This window comes from Colobus angolensis, unplaced genomic scaffold, assembly GCF_000951035.1.
Source record: "Colobus angolensis palliatus isolate OR3802 unplaced genomic scaffold, Cang.pa_1.0 Scaffold226, whole genome shotgun sequence".
NCBI lineage: Eukaryota > Metazoa > Chordata > Mammalia > Primates > Cercopithecidae > Colobus > Colobus angolensis.
In genome coordinates this window covers 398141-415642 of record NW_012115444.1, presented here as the reverse complement: position 1 = coordinate 415642, position 17502 = coordinate 398141, and the positions used below count along the sequence as shown (strand labels likewise).

At 36.0% G+C, this 17502-nt stretch overlaps 1 protein-coding gene across 1 annotated transcript in view; it reads right to left on the bottom strand.

Moving 5' to 3' along the window:
• Positions 1-2641: 2641 nt before the first annotated feature.
• The window catches only part of LOC105513266 (catenin alpha-3), a gene marked incomplete at its 5' end in the record, with an annotated part of 370337 nt that continues 355476 nt past the window's right edge, over positions 2642-17502 (bottom strand). Inside the window, one exon of the mRNA XM_011944117.1 lies at positions 2642-3017. Within this exon, the coding sequence (XP_011799507.1) occupies positions 2730-3017 (288 nt within the window). The remainder of the gene's footprint in view (positions 3018-17502) is intronic.

Sequence of the window (17502 nt, the reverse complement as noted above, 5' to 3'; positions counted from 1 at the left end):
CAAATGGATTTCATTAAAAGAGAAAGGTGAGTTCTTATTAGCAGGATCAAGCAAATATATTATCAGAGGAAGCACTAATCTCTGTGACAAGACATCAAAAGGTACATAGGTGGATCACCAAATTATCACTCTCATTAATAAATTTCTGGCATTCCTCTGCAGAAGAAATACCTAAACATAAATGTGTCATGCTGATTAATTTAACCACATAATAGAGAGATTTATTTGTATCTCACTGCTAGTTTTTCTTGTATATAAGCATTTGTTTTATCAGCAGGTTTGAATCAAACTAAATCTTGAACTGCTGCCTACTACGGGAATTCACTCAGGTAGACAGATGCCTTTTTCTGTTCTATGCATCTTGTTTTTATGTCACCATTGATTATTACAGCAGATTAACTCCTAGGATATTCATTGAGTTAAAAATTTTACTGTTTTGTTTAATTATAGTTTGCTTTGAGTTAAGCTGAAAATTTGCCTGGGTTACAGAGGAGAACTTGTTAACATCTCACCGTGGGTAAAAAGTCATTTTTATCAAAGAGATGGAGGTTACTTGGTAGTTGTATAATTTCAAGTTATTTCTGTTCTTGTGGTGTCCAATACTGCATGTTCTAAACTCCAACACGTGGAAAGATGATGTTAGGTCAAGTGGACATTAGATTTTCTAAATGAGATGCTTATGATTCTTGCAAATGTGGCTTTAGGAGCTAAGATATACAGCTGGTAGTTTGGTGATTTCAAAAAATTTTTCTATACAGCTGGTAGTTTGGTGATTAAAAGAAAATTGCTCTCTCCACTAAATTATAAATTTATACTTCTATCTGGAAGAACGATGTACCACAGATGTCACTCTTGCAACATCTACACTTAGAGCAGAAAATGATGGCAGCATTTCAATAAAATAGAGATTTTCTTAATCTCTATTTGCCTCAGTCATCTAGATAATTCTGAGAAACAGAGTCATCTGAATTCCCTAATTCCCTTCTTCACTGCCTTTTCTTCTGGGCAGTGCATTCTGTTCAGGAGAACTATTGTAGCCCAGTCTATGGTGCAAAACAGGGAGGAGTTTATTGCCTTCACCTCCTAGGAAGTTTTACACTGAGCTCAGGCAGCCCAGTTACTGGGAAGATTGAAATAATTCATTACAAGAAATTTAACATTTCCTGCATAATTAATAATGACCTATTAAATAGATCCTTTTTTTCCCACACCATTATGTTTAGGATTCCACACATATCATACTGTCGATATTTATGCTTTCATATGTTTCATGCATCCTTTCACCCAAACCGGTTCTCCTAATATCAACTGGTATTGTATGTGTAAATTTTTTTCTCATCAATCTAAGTTTACATTGTTGTTGAGACAACTCTCATTAATGGCAACGTTTTACGAGTAAAAAGTTACAATGCAATAATATTATGATAACATAGAATAGAAAATGATTTTTAAAGTCTGTGAATCAGAACTCTATGAATGAGAAAAAGTGAAAACAAAACTTATGGCCTACAAAGAGTTTCTGTTAAGGACATTTTGTGAAAGACAGAGAGAGGCAGGTCGTCAGGGGAGAGAAAAAGAGAGGGGGAATGAGACAGAGAGGTACACTAGACTCTAAGACTATTATGAAGTTCATTATGAACTCAACTAGGAATGAACACAGTGACTGGAGTTATAAAGTGACCCCAGTGACTTTTATTTAAAAGAACGTTATTAAAATAACTCCAGCTACATTGCCATTAACTTTGCTTCACAGTTCAATGTTACAGTTCATGCAGTTATATTTTACTCAATGCCAAAAGGCTTTTCAAACTGGCATTTTCCTTTTAATTACAATTGCAAGCTGATAAAAATGTATTTTTAATGTTTGTAAGAATAGGGTCATACAGAACTTACACTTCTGTTATTATTAATATAACTCACTGTGGAGTATGATTTGTGTCTCATTTCCCCAGTGGGTGGTAATTCTTCTTTCATGTATGTATTCGGATAGGCCTAACACTCAAAAGTACAGAATTTTCTAACACATCGGAAACCCAAAAGGTGCATAGGTGGCATCAGAACTCATTGTAACCTTTATAATGTTTAGAAAACATTTCATTAATAACCAAGGTTGACCTTCAAAATCCAGCAAGTAGCCTGACTATTTAAATTTGATTAGTTTATAATGGATGTTAACCTAATAAGTTGACAATGAGTACAGCTATCTAGGGATTAAAAGGTTGTATTTTAGCTATGGCAGGAATCATACATTTCTGCCAGGTTAGATCAGGTAAAGAAAGCATGGAGATTAAATGGGAAAATATTTTATAAAAGTCTTTTGTTTCTATTAAAAAACCAAGTCAGGAGCTCATGTTAGTGTTTTAATTCAAGATAAGGATGATAAGTGTACTTGAAGTATTATAGATAAACAGGACTCTCTTGCATCTCCTGTGTTTATTTGTTAACAAATAGTAGATAATCTTTATGATGGGAAAGACTGAATGACACGTGACAATTCCATTCATTCAACAAGCAAATATTCATTAACTATTAGGTGCTGACCATACAGAAATGACAATGACATGATCCCAAATATATATTGCTTATGTTGATTTGGCGCCCAATATTTTATGTTATTTGTGAGTTAAACACCAAAACTTAGTGAAATTACAGAACTTCTTAAGTGTAAAATAAAGCAGTGTGGTTAGCCAGGATTTTGTCATATAGGCACTATAGGTAGAATAGTGGTTTCAGTACATTTGTCTTCCTCTAAATTCACTCATGGCTTGAACTGGGTGGATTTTTTTCTTTGCTGAGCCTCGTCTGACAGCTGCACATGTTTCCTCTGGCTTCTCTCTTTTAATCAAGGGTTTTTTTGCAGGAGCCTTCATTCTCCACATCACAACTGGGTGCCGGGGCCCAGCAGGACTCTGGATTCGGATGATCTTGGTTGAGGCAATGTAAGACATTTTCACTGTTTGCACTACAGCATTCATTAAATTTTTGGCTGCTTGGATCAGGGAGGTGACACTGTCCAACTGTAGGGAAAAAAAACAAAAAAAAAAAGGAAAAAGAGCTATTACTCCAGAATGCAATTAAGAATTTAAGAGATTTGATGTTATAGAAGCCAAAGAATACCACTTTGCTTTTACCTCAGAAATGAATGAGTTAATCATTTTATACAACTATGTATAGTTATCTACCTCAATCAGTACATCCATTTTTGATCAGTTATCTATTTATCTGATACATCAATTGATCCACAGTCTATCTTCTAAGATGATATCCTAGAGAGATTAATTTCTTTCTCTTGGCTTTCAGTGATATCATGTAAATTCTTCAGGGCCCCAATCCACATAATATCACAAGGCCAGATGGTCACTCTTTTCTTTGTAATGGATCTTTTTATTTCCAGGAGATAATCCTGAGCTCTTTCTGTAAGACAGGATTATCTGCAATAAAATCTATAAATAATTTCATATGAACAACAATTGAACATTCTCCTCAGGGAATAGTTTAAGATAAATATCATACATACATGTGGGTAAAGACATGCATATATACTAGTCTCTTTCTTGACTATTTCCCAAATAATTGCACCTAAAAGGGTCTCTTTTTTTAACACAGAACTCTTATTTTATCCTACAGTATTTTAAAATAAAATTGGGGCTCTATAACCAAATGAAATTGAGTTTAAATTTCAGGTCTGTCATTTGGTGACTTGGAAAAATCATTTAACCACTTTTGCCCTAGTTTTTTCACTATTAAAAAGAAAAAAAAAAAGCAAGCATGTCTATTAAAGGAAAAGTAATACATGTAAATAAACTAGTACAGTAACTGCCAAATAGTTGATTTTTATTAAATATTGCTTTCTTTTTTTGCTATGAAGACTGACAAAATTGCTTAATGGTAAAGATACATTAATGAGATTTAAAAAACATTTTTCCACATGATTCTGTTTTTGTTATATTTTCTGGTTTGGGTACACAAGCAATCTCAAGGAAAAATGAAATGGTATTCCTAGAATCTTACAAAATACCTTATAACTAAGCTAAGCTGAATTTTTTTTTTTTTTTTTTGAGACAGAGTCTCCCTGTTGTCACCCCGGTTGGAGTGCAATGGCATGATCTTGGCTCACTGTAACCTCTGCCTCCCAGGCTCCAGCAATTCTCCTGCCTCAGCCTCCTGAGTAGCTGGGATTACAGGCGCCCACCACCACGCCTGGCTAATTTTTGTATTTTTAGTAGAGATGGGGTTTCATCATGTTAGCCAGGCTGGTCTCGAACTCCTGACCTCAGGTGATCCACCCGCCTCAGCCTCCCAAAGTGCTGAGATAACAGACATGAGCCACCGCGCCCAGCCAGTTGATTTCTTTTTATACAACCAATGTCTCTTCCATTATTTTAGTTTGGCAGATTGTCATCCACCGCCAACTCATACAGGAAGATGTGCCTCCACTCTCACCCCTCTGTGATGCGTGCTGTCAGGATTGAGACTCACACACTCGCTCTGTAGTTACTAAAATCCATCAGCAGCTGCCTGGCCTGAGTCGTCTGCCTTTGCTGTTCGAGGAGTCTCTTCTCACATACCGAATGAATGAGCAGAGGAAAGGAGGAAGCTGAGGTTATGTGCCTGGAGCAGTGGTCTAGCTGGCTGCTTCCTGGGAAAGGAATTTAATTAGCTCTATTATATGCCAAGCCTGAAATCCTTGAAAAGGTAACAGCAAAAAATATGTAGTGTAAAAGGCAATAATACTTGGCAACTACACATCTTTAAGACTTTTTACTTTTTGAAGCCAGAAATGTAAAATCTGTGCATGTGGCAGGAATGACAAATGTTTTACAAACATGAAAAAGGATTTCATGAAGCACTCAAATGTATTTTGGAGAACATTTGGAGCTTCTGAATCTGTATACAACTTAAAAAAATACTAGTCTTTGAATAGAATACCACATTTGTTATTAAATTATTTCACAGACAGATTGTAAGTTAAAATCTGTCTTTTAATAATTAACAAAAACCTCCTGGAGTTGATGGGCTAATTATTATAAGGGGTTTCCAATCCCATCACAGAAATAAGCCAGTTTTTCTAAATGGGGAGATAATAGGAGTACTGTTGAGAATCCTTGGTAATGCCATTGCTCAAACATGAAAATATTGGGTTTGTCCCAAGGGTTCTGCACCATCACAAAGTCATTCATGGAAGCAGGTCCCAAGGACCTCCTGTCATTCAGGATTTCACCATTAACTTTGGTCTTACCTAAAACTTGCATTATCCTTTCTTCCTTTTAACTATGAATTTTGTCTTATACACCATATTTATTTTATTGCTTTTTGATTTTTTTCACGTAAGTGGTATCATCTATCAACCAGCAGTGTAAGGGAGGATGTTGAAATTTCATTTATGCCTCAAAGTGTGAAAACTGGCTTGTCTTCTTTCCTCACTGAATCAACAAATCCCTGCCTGTGCTATTGTGATCTTTTATTCTGGCCTCTCCCAAATCCTTTGATTTTTAAAATCCTAAATGGTTATAGTAAAATCTTCCCCACTCGACTCAGGAAAACCACCAGACAAATTATCCCTCTAGTTTTGCAGACAGATAGGACAGTTACTGAAAGAATATAGTTATTTCATGAGGAACTCTTGTAGAACACTGTATGAAGATCTTTGAGGTCTAAGAACTATGTGCATTACGATGCACCTACCAGCTACCAGTTAAATCACAGGCTACACAAGCAATGGGCAAAGTCAAGCCTAGCTAATGGTAGAAAATTGTATTCAAGGCCCAAGCAGTGTCTCAGGCCTACTCGTAGAGAATAACAATGCACAAATTAATGCCTGCAAAAAATTATTAAACATCGTTTCATCCAGGTCTACTTTCATGAAAAATCCTTTAAGGGAAAAATTCAGTAGGATCCTCTCTGTAAAAACAAAGGCAAATTTGCACAAGGTAATGCACTACTTTTGGGTCTGTGTTCAATTTATTTGAACAAAATTTGCTGAACTTCCCAAATGTACCTGTGCAAGACAAGAATGTTAATTTATTCTAAAGGCCTGGTGGAGCAAAACAACTGACTATAAAACTCAGATCCTTAAACTCTTTTACTATTACAAATCACTTTTATTAACTGAAAAATCTTTCAGTGAAATATAACTTGAAACGTTTACCATAGAGGAAACTCTTTTTCCTAACATCTGGTAACACTCCTCTCTGATCTAGATGAATTGTTCTTGACCAAGGTATCAATTAGGAACAGTAATGTCATCTAAGTCCCTCGGACCTCCTGGAGTTATGTTTAAATATCTGCATACTGTCACATATAAAGAGCTTCCCTTCCAGAAGAAGGACAATTTTTAAATAACTTTCAAAGAGAATTGTGTTCTAAATTAAAGGCCTCTTTCCTGTATTAATTTGATGTCTACCATTTGCCACGATAAAGAGGAAGATAGCCATTCTTCTGAGGCAGACATCTTGTACTTATTCTCATAACACTGGTACGGTTTCAAAACAACCGAGTCTGGGCCGGGTGTGGTGGCTCACGCCCGTAATTCTAGCACTTAGGGAGGCAGAGGCAGGGGAGTCACTTGAGCGCAGGAGTTTGAGACTAGCCTGGGCAGCATGGAGAAATCCTGTCTTTACCAAAATTACAAAAAAAAAAAAAAAAAAATGCCAGACATGGGAGTGGTGGCACGTGCCTGTTGCCTCAACTACTCGAGAGGCTGAGGAGGGAGGATCACTTGAGCCCAGGAGGCAAAGGTTGCAGTGAGCCGAGATCACGCCACTGCACCCCAGCCTGGGTGACCGAAAAATAATCTGCATCAAAAAAATAAAATAAAAAATAAAAATAACAGAACCTGATAGTCTATTAATGTCACAATACGCCACTCAATATTGTCTATGCCCAAACATAAATCAATAAGTTCTGCCTCATTTTTTTTGTTATCTAGATGGATAAATGATTATGTTCAATTAACTCTTATGCTAATTATGCAATGTGTTTTGCAAACAACCCAAATAATGCCAATTTAAATAGAATCCTGTTAAATATTATCCTATATAAACCTTAGTTGCTTTTATTATAGTGTCTCTTCTGTGCTTTACGGTATTATATAGGTTTCAGTTTAATAACGGTACAAATTGGACCAATTCTACAAATGTTTACAGATAAAGGGCTTGTTCTTGAAAACATGTCAATAGTCATTTACTACAAAAAGGTGGGGTTTAGTAACAATGAAATACATTTGCTGTTTCCTCATAAAATGTCAACATTTTGTCCATGTAAGCAGTTTATATAGAACATCTGGATCTTTTCACAAAAACACTAAATGCCTATAAATCCTTGACAACTATGTCGATTTGGAATGTCTGCTAGCAAACCCTTGCCAAAATCCTATTGTAATTAGTGATAGCTAAGAGAAATATTAAAAAAGACATGGTACATATTCCTTCTTTTGCTTTTGGAAGTTTCTCACAGAGATTGTGTCAAAACACTAGAATGTTTTCTACTCTAGGACACTAGTCTCTAACTCCCTATAGTTTGGATTCAAGACCATTACCAGACAAATGCCTTGCATGAGGATTCTAAGCCTATGTGAACCTCGCTTCCACTGGTGTGGATCTCACTTTCTTGCACCTGGTCTGTCACCTGGGAAAGCAGCTTCCCAATCATGTGGCAGTGTGAACTGCCATGCCAACTGCTTCTTCTGAGACTCCTGCTGAGAGAAAAGCCTGATGCTGCTGAGAAAGATATATGTTCTGTCCAGTAATCCTTTTGGTAAATTGGTACCAAACATAGCCTATGATCTTATGAGTCTCAAGGTTTACCTGAATTCAAAGACCCCTGGTGGATGTTGGCCCTGCACAAAAGCAATTTTTGAAAGACAAATGTTTAGAGTTTGGTTCCAAGTATAAGAAGAGCTTAAAATAATTGCTAATATCTATTATATGCTGTAGTATGTAGTTGACATAAATTAACTCATAGCAACCCTATGAGGTAAGTACTATTATTATCTTCATTTTACAGAGGAAGAAACAAAGGAACTGGAAGGTCTGGTGACTGGCTCAAAGTAACACAGATATTAAATAGGAGGGCTGGAATTTGAACCAAGTAAGTCTTGTTCCACTTTGTGTTTTTTCTCATTGCATAACCCTGCCTCCAAGAATATGCTACTTCCAATATGTGATCATTTTTCTATATCAAATAGTTAAATAAATTATACCAACAAACATTAATAGAATGTCTAAAATTTTAAAATTGACTACCCAACAACTCTGCTTTTAAGAAGCTTGCTCTTATTTTTGTAATGCATATTGCTACCAGGAGCAATGAGAGTATTTTATTTGCCACGGCATTTTGCTAGGATTGTGGTTTGAAAATTTATATACTAATTTCCAAGTTGCATTTTTTTGGAAGAGCAAATAGAAATACTCAGTCACCTTATAGGCCCCAAAGCATTTAAAGACATTTAGATTAAGACTATGTCATAAGAAAATATTTTTAAATTTTAAAATCTGGGTCACAGTAAACATATCAATAAGACAGAGAAAAACCATAAACAAGTCACATTATAGGTTCTAGGACATGGAAGTACATAACATTTTTCTTTAAATCTTTCAAATGTGCCAGTATAAATACAATCCCGATTAACCAAACTTTTTTTTTTTCTTATTCTATAATAAAATTAAGTCAATTTGTTTGCTTGGTTTTGCAACAAATAACAGGATTTGATCCTAGGACTCCAGAGTTTCTTTCCAGTGTAGTTATTTTTAAAGTTGCATTTGTTCATTTTCACACTACTATAAAGATACTACCCAAGACTGGGTTCTTTATAAAGGAAAGAGGTTTAACTGACTCACAGTTCTGCATGTCTGGGAGGAAGGTCTCAGGAAACTTGCAATCATGGCAGAAGGGGAAGCAGGCACATATTACATTGCAACAGGAGAGAGACAGCAAACGAGCGGGGAAAACTGCCTTATAAAAGCATTGATCTCGTGAGAACTCACTATCACAGGAACAGCATGGGGGAAAGTGCCTCCATGATCCAGTCACCACCCTCCCTCAATATGTGGGGAATTACAGTTCGCTCCTTCACACTTGGGGATTACAACTGAAAATGAGATTTGGGTGAAGACACAAAGCCTAACCATATCAAAAATACTGAGTTAAACTATTTGGAAATGAAGTTAGCAAAGGCAGTATCAAAGGGCATATGTATATGTAATAGCAGATTGCAACTGACAGTATAAACTATTTATAAAAAGACTTAAGAATATTTGTAGTCTTTCTAACTTACAGGTGCCATTTGCACCTCAAGATTGATCTAATGGTAGTAGTTTTACACCACAGTAAATGCTTAAATGCATTTTCTTTAACCAAAATGCATTAAATTATTCAATGTTTTTATGATCTTCTCTGAATGTCTCTTTTAAGAGCTAATTTTATCCCAATACTGGCTTAATACATTCTTTTGTTTCTGAACAGATTTTTTTTTTTTTTTTTTTTTGAGATGGAGTCTCGCTCTGTCGCCCAGGCTGGAGTGCAGTGGCCGGATCTCAGCTCACTGCAAGCTCCGCCTCCCGGGTTTATGCCATTCTCCTGTCTCAGCCTCCCGAGTAGCTGGGACTACAGGCGCCCGCCACCTCGCCCGGCTAGTTTTTTGTATTTTTTTAGTAGAGACGGGGTTTCACTGTGTTAGCCAGGATGGTCTCGATCTCCTGACCTTGTGATCCGCCCGTCTCGGCCTCCCAAAGTGCTGGGATTACAGGCTTGAGCCACCGCGCCCGGCCCTGAACAGATTTTTAAAAGAATGGTCAGCATTGAGAACATTCTCTCTTTTCAGATGCATTCAAAAGTGCTAAACAGCCAGGGTGGCTTCATAGGCAAATCAGATAAGGAGCTTTATTAAATCCAGGCAAAGTGGAGTTGCATCTCCAAATTGAAATTGTCAAGCTTCTAATTAAATTGAGAAGGTAGTTCATTTTTTTGGATATGAATAATCATTCCAATGGACCAGTGATATAATTGGCACAGAGACTTGTCCATTGTCAATGTTCTGTTAGAATGTGACAACAAAAGACAACAACTGAAGTTGAAAGGGGAGAAATCAATGCATGAAATAACTAAAAGAAAAGTAAATGTAACACCACAGAAAGGGCCAGAGATAAAAGGAAATATGACATTTATTCAGTTATAATCTCATCCTGTCAAAAAGCAGCTTTAAGATGCTTTTTTTCCTAAAGCTAATTTTTTTTCTAAAGGAGACACTCCAGGCCAGAAACATTTTATATCCCCTTAAAAAGAAATAATCACAAACAATGCCAATTCAGGTGGCTACTCAGAATGCCTTTTACTTTTATTTAAAATGACCTATTACAAAAATATATACATTGGTAATAATCATAATATTTAGCTATCCTTCAACCATGTTGACTTAAGGCAAATGCTTAGCTGAAGAATCAATTTTCCAAAATATTACAGCCCTAATTAAACAGATTTAGAAAGATTAGTATATTCTTTCCCACGTAGAGTCAGCAAGAGTGGGTTAGGTATGGCATGGTTCTCTCAACATCAATGTTTCAACCTCAACCTTAGCTTCCTCTTCTCAGCACCATCAATCAGGACACTGAGATCTGCCCTCTCCATAGCGGGCTGTGCAATAATATTAAACCTTACATCTTGATTATGCTTCAGGATCTATGAGCTAAAAGTAACAAAGCACCAACCTCCATCCTTGATCCTACACTTAGGTCTTTCAAGACCAGAAGCAAGGAACAACTAGGCTGTGTGAAGCTAAAAGGCCAAATGACATTAGTTTTACAATGCATGCAGAGCTTCCAGACCACAGATGTTTTCACATACCTATAATTTTCAACTCTTTCAATCTTGATTATTCTACCATTTTGATAATATTTGGCAATATTTAATATTTCTTAGCTCACTTTTCTCTCTAGTACAGATGTCTTGCAGAACAGAATTATCCATTTCCCTAACACTGAGCCAAAGGTGACTGTCTACCATTTTTAGAGAATCCCCTTGTATTAGTTTGTTCTCATGCTGCTAATAAAGACATACCTGAGACTGGGTAATTTATAAAGGAAAGAGGTTTAATTGAATCACAGTCCCACATGGCTAGGGAGGCCTCACAACCATGTCTTACATGGCAATCAAGGCAAGTAGGAACAAAGTCATGTCTTACATGGTGGCAGGCAAGAGAGTGTGTGCAGAGGAACTACCCCAGTGTAAAACCATCAGATCTTGTGAGACTTATTCACCTTCATGAGAACATCATGGGAAAAACCTGCCCCCATGATTCCATTACCTCCCACTGGGTCCCTCCCATGACACATGGGGATTATTAGAATTCAAGGTGAGATTTGGGTAGGGACACAAAGCCAAACCATAATACCCTCACTGAGCAAATTGGTTTCTAGATAAATTAATGGCCACCAACCTGAAACTAACAGACAATGCATCTGTGTGTTTTTAGCTAATTCTTGTATCCATTCTACCCAAACACTAGCCTAAACTACTTTCATCAAACCTCTAGCCCCTCATATTCCTACTTGTTCTGCAGACTACTTCGCTTACAATAAATATTAAACAAGCAAACAAACAACAACAATAAAATCGAAACAGTAAAAATGAAACTGCCCCCAACCTTTATCTTTCATTCTTATCCATTTCTATTAAAATGAAAATTATCTGGTTCTCTTCCTCCCTACCTTCTTGCGGACTTTGCACATTTAATAATTTCTTTCTTCTAATATATCTTTTTTGTTTTTTGAGATGGGGTCTTGCTCTGTTGCCCAGGCTGGAGTGCAGTGGCATGATCTCGGCTCACTGCAACCTCTGCCTCCTGGGTTCAAGCGATTCTCGTGCTTCAGCTCCCCAAGGAGCTGGGATTACAGGTGCATGCCAACATGCCTGGCTAATTTTTGTGTTTTTAGTAGAGACGGGTTTTCACCATATTAGCTAGGCCGGTCCCCAACTCCTGACCTCAGGTCATCCACACACCTTGGCCTCCAAACTGCTGGGATTACAGGCATAAGCCACCACACTCAGCTCTTCTTTTAATCTATCTTTATTGTATTCCTTTCTACTGACTTTTTCACTGTAGTATTTAAATGTTTATGAAACCATATCTTAAAACATAGCCAGACTTACTAAAAGGTTATCTATTATCCCTAAAACTATTTTCCTCACTTATCATTTCTTAAGCAATCTGATTCCTTTCATATAAATGCTTCCCCTTCATATATATGTATGTATATACATATATATAAAATGACACATATATATCAATATGTGATAGGCTTATAATCAGACATTTTATATATTAATATGTAATGTATGCTAGATGTATTATATATAATAGATTACATATATGTTAAATATATAACATATATGTGAAATTATTCAATTGGTAACTCTGTATAACTGTTTTCTTTCAGTTAAATCACATTTATCAGATCAATTAATTCTCATTATTGAATACTTAATTACTTATAAATATCACAGTTTATTTATCCATTTGACTATTAATAGGCTTTTAGGTAGTTTGGAGCTACTTAAAATATATAAATAAAAAGTAAATAGGAACTTATGAATATTCTAGTATGTGTCTTTTGGTGAACAAATATATACAATTTTATGAAGTATGTACCTGAGAGTGCCATTGTGGAGTTATGAAAATGCATATATTCAGTTTTATTGGATAATTCCAGTGATTTCCAAAGTGCTTCTGCAAATTTATATTTCTAGTAACAATATATGAATGTTCTAATTTTTTTTTTTTTTTTTGAGACAGAGTTTTGCTCTTGTTGCCCAGGCTGGAGTGCAATGGTTCAATCTCAGCTCACTGCAACCTCTGCCTCCCAGGTTCAAGCGATTCTCCTACCTCAGCCTCTCAAGTAGCTGGGATTACAGGCATGCGCCATCACACCTGGCTAATTTTGTATTTTTAGTAGAGACGGGGTTTCTCCATGTTGGTCAGGCTGGTCTTGAACTCCCGACCTCAGGTGATCCGCCTGCCGCGGCCTCCCAAAGTGCTGGGATTACAGGCTTGAGTCTTCCAATTTTCACACATCTTCATCTACACTTTTTTCCCCATATTTTTCACATTAGGCATTTTTGCAAGTATGTAGAGCTATTATGTTGAGGTTTAATTGGCATCTTATTAATTGCTAATGAAGCTCAGCATATTCTCCTATGGTTAGGGCTTTGACTTGCACATACAGACATTGCTCAATTCAATTTTTAATAATCCTTATATGTTTTTCTATAGTCTTTCAGATTTTTTATGTATGAAAGCATACCATCTGTGAATAATGACAGCTGTATTTTCTATTTTTCACTTATTTTTTCTTTTTGTTCTGTATTATTCCACTAGACAGAAATGCCAGTATACAAGTGAGGATACAAGGTATTTTTGAATCATACTCTAACTCAGGGAGAATGATTTCAATATGCTATCATTGATATTTTTAGTTAACTCACGTATTAAATGAGTTTTTAAAAATTTTTCTAGTAAATGAGGACTTACCAGTCTTCCTTTTACTACTGATTACTAACGTAAAGTAGTATGGTGATTAAAGAATAAACTCTGAATGATTTAAAACATTTTATATTTGTGGATGCTTTGTTTATGACATATAGTCAAATATCGTATGCTTTAGGTACACTAGAAAGGAATGTGAATTTTAGTATTGTTACATCAGTGTTTCTATTTATGTCAACTGGTTTCTTTAAGCTTATTAATAGTCAAGATCCTCCCCACCCCAGATATCAGATATCCACAGATCTGCTATAGAGCACTACAGATTAGATATATATTTTCTATAGTTGTATATAAATGGAATTCTATGGTATGTAATTTTTTTTGTGATGTTTCACATGGCATTACATCTGTAAGCTTCACATATGTTGCTGCATGTACCAGTAGTCTCTTTTATTTATTGCTGAGAAGTATTACATTTTATACATATACTGCAATTTGTTAATTCATTATCTTTGTGACTGGCATTCGGTTTATTTCTTTTGCTATAACAAATAAAGTTGTTATGGCATTATTGTCCAACTATTTTGTATAGTATGTTTTTATTTCTCTTGGGTAAATAACTAGAAGTAAAACTATGTTCTGTTGTTAAGTATGCGTCTAACTTCATAAGGAATTAACAAACTGTTGACCAAAGTTATTTTGCCATTTTGTATGAGCATTATAGTTATTCTACATCCTCAGTCACACTTGGTATTTTGAACTGGGAAATATTACTTATATAAATTGTAGAATCATTAAGTGCAGAAACCACATGCAAAATACTCTCAAAGGTAGACATGAATTAAATTATTCTCTTGTATTCTGCACAAACTGTTAATGTTTTCCAGACATTTCATACCCTCACTCCATCTACCAGGAGGTTTCTGGCCTCTAGACATGGCACAAAAACCCTTGATCAAATAATGTTTCTCATTATTTATGTTTAAAACTCAGAATGCAAATCTGTTGGAAGTCATGCTTGTCAGAAAGTCCCAAAGTCCCAAATTCTCACTTTTAGATTAATATTTCTCTTAAAAACTTTAACTTCTTGAGAAATATGTCATATTGGCATTGGCCCAAGAATAAAACATCAGTTTTATAGTTGACAACGTATATTTGAATCCCAACTCTGCCACATTCTAAATACAAAGCCTGGGGAGAAATCTATTAGCATATCTGGGCCTCAGTTTCCTTTCAGCATAATTACAATACAATTGTATTGGTGATTTTCAGTATTGGTTATTAAGATTTAATGTGATCACAGCTAATCTTAGATTTGTGTATACACATACACGTGCACATAAATGAAGCTACAGCTTTTTTTTTTTTTTTTTGGAGATGGAATCTCCCTCTACCACCTAGGCTGGAGTGCAGTGGCATAATCTTGGCTCAGTAAGGTCAGCTCGGTTAATTACAACCCTTTCGGTGAGTGTATCAGTCAGAGCTCAGTAAAAAAAACAGAAACTACTCTAGGTGCTTCAAGCATGGAATTTAACACAAGAAATTAATTATATGGGCAATGGAAAAACTAAGAAGCCAAATGTAAAGCAACCCTCACCTCACCATCAGCCTAAGTTGTTACCATCCTGGTGCTGAAGGAAATGGAGAAGATGAACTCATGCCAAGTAGTTAAACTAACACAAATAAATGATTGCTTGTCAGCAGTCTGTCAATTGTCTCCCACTGGTTAACTCTAGCTGAAAATCAGTAAGTAGTCAAAACATCTTGACTAGGAAAATGTTCTGAGAGTAAAAGTAACCATAACTAGCAAAATGGATTTTTAGCCTGAGCATGCATATCCCCTCATTTTTAGTAGGTCTTGATTTGATTCTTAAAATCTCATAGTACTTAATATTTTTATTTCTGTGATTATAATATTGAATATGCTTAAAAAATAAAGTCCACACATTTGTACTCTCATTCAAAGAAACGTTTATACAAAATCAACATTTCGTATAAATGTCATCTTCTCTACCTCTATCTCTAGAAAAAAATTATGATAGAGGGATGGGGTTTAGCTCTCAGCCCTTTTACATATTCTTGATCTTTAAGATGCTGTTGAACATGCCTATTCCTCTCTTTACAAATTCCATTGTTTTGTTGGGGAAATAGAGGCTGCAAGATCAAGGGGATGAACAGGTTAACTTTAATACTTATATACATAAGTATATACACTGTACATGTTTATATATAGAATATGGTTTTCTGATTTTCAAATAAAATATCAGCTTCTCTATTTTTTTGAAATACAGCTGAAGTTTTGCCACATGTTGAAAATTTCTTTCATGACCCAGCTTTTTCAGGGGCTTTAAGATTCAACCATGGTTAACTTGACCCTGTAAACTATGTCATTGGCTCTATTACTAAATTAATAGCTGACTTTCACAATTATCTATAAAGTGAGAGCTATATTGAAAAGATGACTAGCTTTACACAATTGCAACAACAAAATCCATGATAAAGGAACCAGTTTTCAGGGCTCTTGTGTGCTTTTGAAATGTATATCCTTCTCACAGTCTCATTTAACTGGTAGACGTGGGCACTGCCATGGTGCCTTGCCTGCCATGACTTTACAAATATTACAATATGTACTATGTCAATTGTTTAAATATAGGTTAAGCAGCAGCAACATTAACTCATACCATTATTGCTTCATCAACACACCGGAAGTAAAGGGAAGCAGATAACAAGACAGAACGGTGCTTTGGAAATTATTCCAGAGATGCCTGGAGCAACAAGGTTGTTATCTCAGACATGAGGCATAGAATATGTCAGGTATAAAAATTACACCCTGAGGAAAACAATTAAAGTGACTGTTTTTTATTTATTTGAGACTCACACACTCTGTACCTAAGTGAATATCAAAGGTTGGAGAAGGATCCGTGATCGGGAAATATTAAAGAGTTCTGTTCCTGAATTTAGTCTCTCTTCAAATCAGAAATCTCTCTCTTCCTGCCTAGAGTGTCTTATAAAACACAAAACAATCTTCCAGAGTCTTTCTATAGATCAGCACAGCTGTCTCCTCGCTGAGGGGACGAGGTTCAAACACATTTCAGAGCAGCTGGTTGTTGGCTTCCCAGCTGCTTAGGAAACAGGAAATTTTATTGGCAGCAATCCCCAACCTGAAAGCAGTAGGCATCTAAACTAATCCCCAGGCACTGGAATTCGGCAACCAGGAGAAGCATGAAGCCATGTGTGGTTTTTAATCACTATGATGTTGGTCTTTGTGTAACTTCAAAGATTAAAGTCCTCAGGGTTATGCGGGTGACTATGCAGGTGAAAGGGTGTGTGTAAGCTGAAGGGAGGAAGGAAGTAGAGCTGAGGGGTTAAGAATAGGGACTCTGGAGGTAAACCACATAAATTCAAGCAAATTCTTTCTCTGAGTCTGTTTTCTCCTCTGTTAAATGGAAAACCAACGACATCTACCTTACAGGGTTGTCTGAAAGACAGAACGTGAGGATCCAGATTAATGATATAGTGGAATGGGATGTATATATCCTGTTTCATTGTCATTACTATGATTGTCAAAGGTTTGAAAACAACAATAACACTCCTTTTTCAATTGTAATTGCAAAAACTGAAAGAATGCACAAAGATGAATTTGTAATAATGGCTCCCATTTTGTAAACTTGTGCCAAGACCATATGCATTGCAATATTATCTATAATCCTAGTAACAGCCTCGTGATGTAGGTATTATTTTTTGCACTTATTAGATAAGGTATCTAAGAACTATGACTCAGATAATTTCAGTGCCTTGCCCAAGGTAACACAGACAGTAAGAGGCAAAGCTGGGATTAATTCCAAATCGCAGTAACTCCAAAGCCCTCATTCTCTCAGCCATCTTGTGCTGCTACTTTCTTGAGAAGAGGAAATATTTTGTAGCTTAGTGAAAAGATCTCTTAATTGGGATTGTTTTGTCCTGGCTAAGGTCTCCCAACACACTCTTCTTATTCTACCTCTGAATACTTTGCACTAAGATATTCT